The 4,300-nt window shown below is 32.4% G+C and overlaps 1 protein-coding gene across 1 annotated transcript; it reads right to left on the bottom strand.

Moving 5' to 3' along the window:
* Positions 1–2,596: 2,596 nt before the first annotated feature.
* Positions 2,597–4,088, bottom strand: LOC118742867 (endocuticle structural glycoprotein ABD-4). The gene is made up of 2 exons (XM_036475274.1): positions 3,831–4,088; positions 2,597–3,540 (listed from the first exon to the last, which is right to left on the bottom strand). The coding sequence occupies exons 1-2, from the start codon at positions 3,840–3,842 to the stop codon at positions 2,971–2,973; spliced, it is 582 nt and encodes a 193-aa protein (XP_036331167.1). The 5' UTR covers positions 3,843–4,088; the 3' UTR covers positions 2,597–2,970.
* Positions 4,089–4,300: the final 212 nt, after the last annotated feature.

Genomic DNA, 4,300 nt, shown 5'->3' with positions numbered 1-4,300 from the left:
TTGTGTTGTTACTCCGCCCCCAAAACTCTTAGGGCCTCATTCCTAAAAAATAAAATAGATTTAAAGAGCTTGTGAAAGGAGATTTTCAAACAAATTTTCGATTTAAGGAGCATTATTTATTTTTTATAAAAGTGGGTGTTAGTTAATATATTTTCCAAGGTATTTAGAAAGTAGGTAGAATATCGGTTTATGCTGTAAATTTTATTTATAATCTTATAAATCAAGTCTACAAATCGCACACTTTCTTCAAAGTTGTACTAATTCAATATTTATCTTAGCTTATCGATTTAACTGGATTAAAATTTTCAAACAGGTGGCAACTCAAATATATGTTCGACACTAACCAGTATTGTAATATTTGATTTATTTTGTAAATTAAAATGAATAAACATTTTTCAAACAGGTTGTAACCCCTCTCAGAAATAGTTTCGGCAGTAAATTTTTTGATATCCATATTGCAATATTTAAATTATCTTATTAATTAAATTAAATTAAAGTTTTCAAACAGGTGGCAACCTTCCTTTTATTAGAGTACAAAGTACTTGTTTAATGAGCCTGGGTTTCAGCTAAAAATTTCATGAGTCAAACGGAACTTTTAGGTGTATTTTGAACGTTTAGAACACCACCATACAAAATATTTTTTTTTTGTTCGGCGCCATATATAAGCAGCAACTTTTTTTGCGTGAGACATTCTAATGTACATACACTTGTTTATGTAGCAATGTGACTCAAGCGATTTATCTAAATGTTATGCAATATGCAGTGGCATTCATGAAGCGAGTGAGCAGCATATGCATCGCGAGTCGGCCTTAGCGTCGAGATTTCTGCATTTCTACATATTTTGGCCGACTTTTTTATTGTATGTAGTAAATATGTGCCAAGAAAACTGGCCGCCATGTACATTTTTCTTAGCCATATATATCTAAGGAAGTGTGTATGTATTGCATTTGTGCACGTTTTCTCAGCTAATAATGATGTTGTTTCGACGTGATACGATATTCATGTTGGCGGTTACGGAGAATTGGCTCTTAATATTTGTATTATGTATGCATAAATTTGTTTAGTTGTTTTGATGATTAACACATCTTCAACGCCATTAACATTTAAGAAGGCGCTCACACAACCGTTACAGTGGCAAGAGGGTGCAGAGAAAAATAATCGTAAAATATGAAAAATGTGAAGTTGGCGATAAATGTTTGAATTTACATACATACACTGGCGGTCATTAGAATAGACTCGCCTTACTTTGAAGAGTTTTGGCTATATTTCCATGGTTTATTTTATGTTTCATATTTTTTTATAAAAGCCTGTCTAGCTGAATATACAATAAACACCGGATAAATCCCCTTTTCAAACTTTATACAAAAATTATAAAAATTCGACAAATTTTCACCAAATTTTTAACCTTTTAATTCAGAATTTGTAGAAAAATTTCTGATATCCAGTTTTGTATACCATTCAATTTTAGGATAACAAAGATCAAGTTTCGATTGGCTACAAAATACTGTTAATTTTAAAATTTTTTTTTCTATGAATGGGCTACAAAACTGCATGCCAGAAATTTTTTTAAAAATTCTGAATAAAAAGTTTAAAAAATTGGTGAAAATTTGTCGAATTTTTAAAATTTTTGTATTGAAGTTTGAAAAGAGGATTTATATGGCGTTTTTTGTATAGCTAGCAAGGCTTTTATAAAAAAATATTAAACAAAAAATAAATCATGGAAATATAGCCAAAGATCTTCAAAGTAAGGCGAGTCTATTCTAATGACCGCCAGTGTATATATGTATATACATACATGTAATGGTAAATTGAAATACAGAAATGGGGTGTGAACTGTTTTTATTTTCATACTACTTACACATACAAGAGCACCCCGCTCAAGCAGAAAGTTGTTAAAACAAAACGTTTGGATAAAATTTCATTTTAATATAATGGAGTTATAAATTTAATGCACTGTATTTATAGTTGTGTTGTTTTTTGCATGCATATACATACATCTAAGCTTAACGTGTATAAAAAAAAAACAATAATCGACAATTTCCATTTCAAAACAAGTGATTTTGATTTTATCGACAACTATTCATAAGCGCACATAAACTCTGTCGCTTATAGCTCCATACAATTTTTAAGCTCTGATACGTATGCCTATAAAAAAATTTTTTAGAATTTTTTCAGAAGCAATATTTTTTTTTTTAGAAAAACATTTGGTAAAGGTAGGCAAATGAATTCCATCAGGAATCTGATCGAGCTTCAACCGTTGAAAAACGTATGCGATATTTTTTTTCCAAAATTTTCTGTTTGATGCACAAATAAAACTAAGGGCGCTAGAAGCTCTTCTGCATGAATAATAAATTTTTGAAAAATATGCCGGCTACGTTAGGGCTCGAGATGTATAATCGCGTTTGATCGATAAATTCGAATAAGCACGCGTTTATAAAAAATTGCGTGCATAAAATTTTCCTCCAAACAGAGTTTTCAATTTTCTTAAAATAAAATATCGTTATTCTTGCACTTTCAATAAGTTCGAACGCGAAAGAGCAGTGCATTGAAGTACAAAACAGTTTTTTTTTTCCAAAAATTAATAAAAAAGATTATTTTTTTTTGTAAAAAAATCTCATTTTTTATTTATGTACATGGAGTAGGTATTCTTTAATTTTTAGATAATTAGGTACAAGTAAAACAAGTACATGCCAGCATATATACGGTTTTAATAAACAAAATAATTTCTCTATCCATAAAATTTTGAGGTTCACAATTTTTCTTAAAATTTTTTAAGTTATTCAAAATTTTACATCCAATTATTATTTTTCATTAATACCACGAATTTCTTCATTTGCAGCAAATCACAGTCTTTGTTCTTCATAAAAGCGCCACAATCGCTTCCGAAATCTCTTATAAATTTAAATATTTTCAAATGTTTTTTTTATTTTTATCAAATAATCTTCTATTATTAAATTTTCACTCGCGCAATTAAGCATTTTCCAATGGTCCTATATATTGACCATTCTTATTGGCCAAACGACGCTCTTCCAGCTTCTTAGCGAAATCAGGATCACTCTTGGCACGCTGTTCCAAACGTTCTTGCTGCAGCTTAATACCTGCGTAGATTTGATCCAAACCTTTTTGAATTTCTTCTGGTATGGCCGGTGGTGTGGGTATATGATCGCCGGTCGCGCGGAAACCATTCTCATCGGCTGTGTATTGCACATTCACCAAATCGCCTTCGGGAGATTGGTATGAGTATTGGCCATGTTGCACCAGCACGCCGTTGGGATTTGCTTCGGAGAAATCTTTCAGGAAGCCCGTCTCTTCATGCACAATATTATTACCGGTCTCATATTCGGTTTTGTAGCTGCCATCCTCACTTTGTTCCTTATTGTACTTAAGTATCGGTATCCAAGTGGTGCTTTCGCGGTGGTGATCGCGAAGATCGGACACTTTTTCGTCTCGCGGTATATTATTCTGATTTGGGTGACCGTGATGGTGTTGTGACTGGCAGGATGTGACCGCAAGGAGTAAGCCAATGGCGCACACTAACAACTAAGTATACGAGTGCAAATGGAACGTGATGAACAGTGGTGAGAGATGACGCGAGACAAAGTGAAAAAAAGAGAAAAAAAAAATTAATAGTAAGGATTAAGTCACTTTTTTTGAGAAAATTATGTACTCACTAACAGGCAGATTCAGCAATTCACTTCCGTGTGCATTTAAACGCCGTTTAATTTGAATTTAAATTGGCTTTGGTTGAAATTCACAAGGAAGTGAATTGCAGAACCCGCCGGAACAATAAAAAAAAAATAAAAAAAATTACAAAAATACTTTAAACTTACGAATGTGTTCATTTTTTTTAATTATAAAAAATGTTGTTTAATTATTTACGAAAAACAGTAAAAAAGTTTGCACAGCGGAAAAAGGATATAACTTGTCGTCTCGTTTTTTTTTTTTTTAATTGCCTAATAATTTATTTTACAAAAATGTGTCTTCATGTAAATACCGTTCTCAATACAAATTTTGTTTAAGTAACGCGCTCGCTTTCAAAACGTAATTTTTCGTAGTTTTCGAGTGAGTGAAACCGGGTTTGAAAAAAGACTGCGCATCAGCGAGCCCTATTTAAGCTATTTATAGTAGCGCGATTGTGGCTCGCTCCTAAAGTCGTTCGCATACACCAACACAAACGTGACGACACACACACACACACACACACGCGCGTACACAAACTGGCGCACACAATCACATTTATGCATACAAGCGCATATTTTTGTGCAGCGCAGTTGTAGAGCTTTTTTTTAGCTTTTTCAGC

This window comes from Rhagoletis pomonella, unplaced genomic scaffold (genome assembly GCF_013731165.1).
Source record: "Rhagoletis pomonella isolate Grant_MI unplaced genomic scaffold, Rhpom_1.0 Rhpom_scaffold_00007, whole genome shotgun sequence".
Lineage (NCBI taxonomy): Eukaryota > Metazoa > Arthropoda > Insecta > Diptera > Tephritidae > Rhagoletis > Rhagoletis pomonella.
This window is presented reverse-complemented; position numbering and strand designations above follow the sequence as displayed.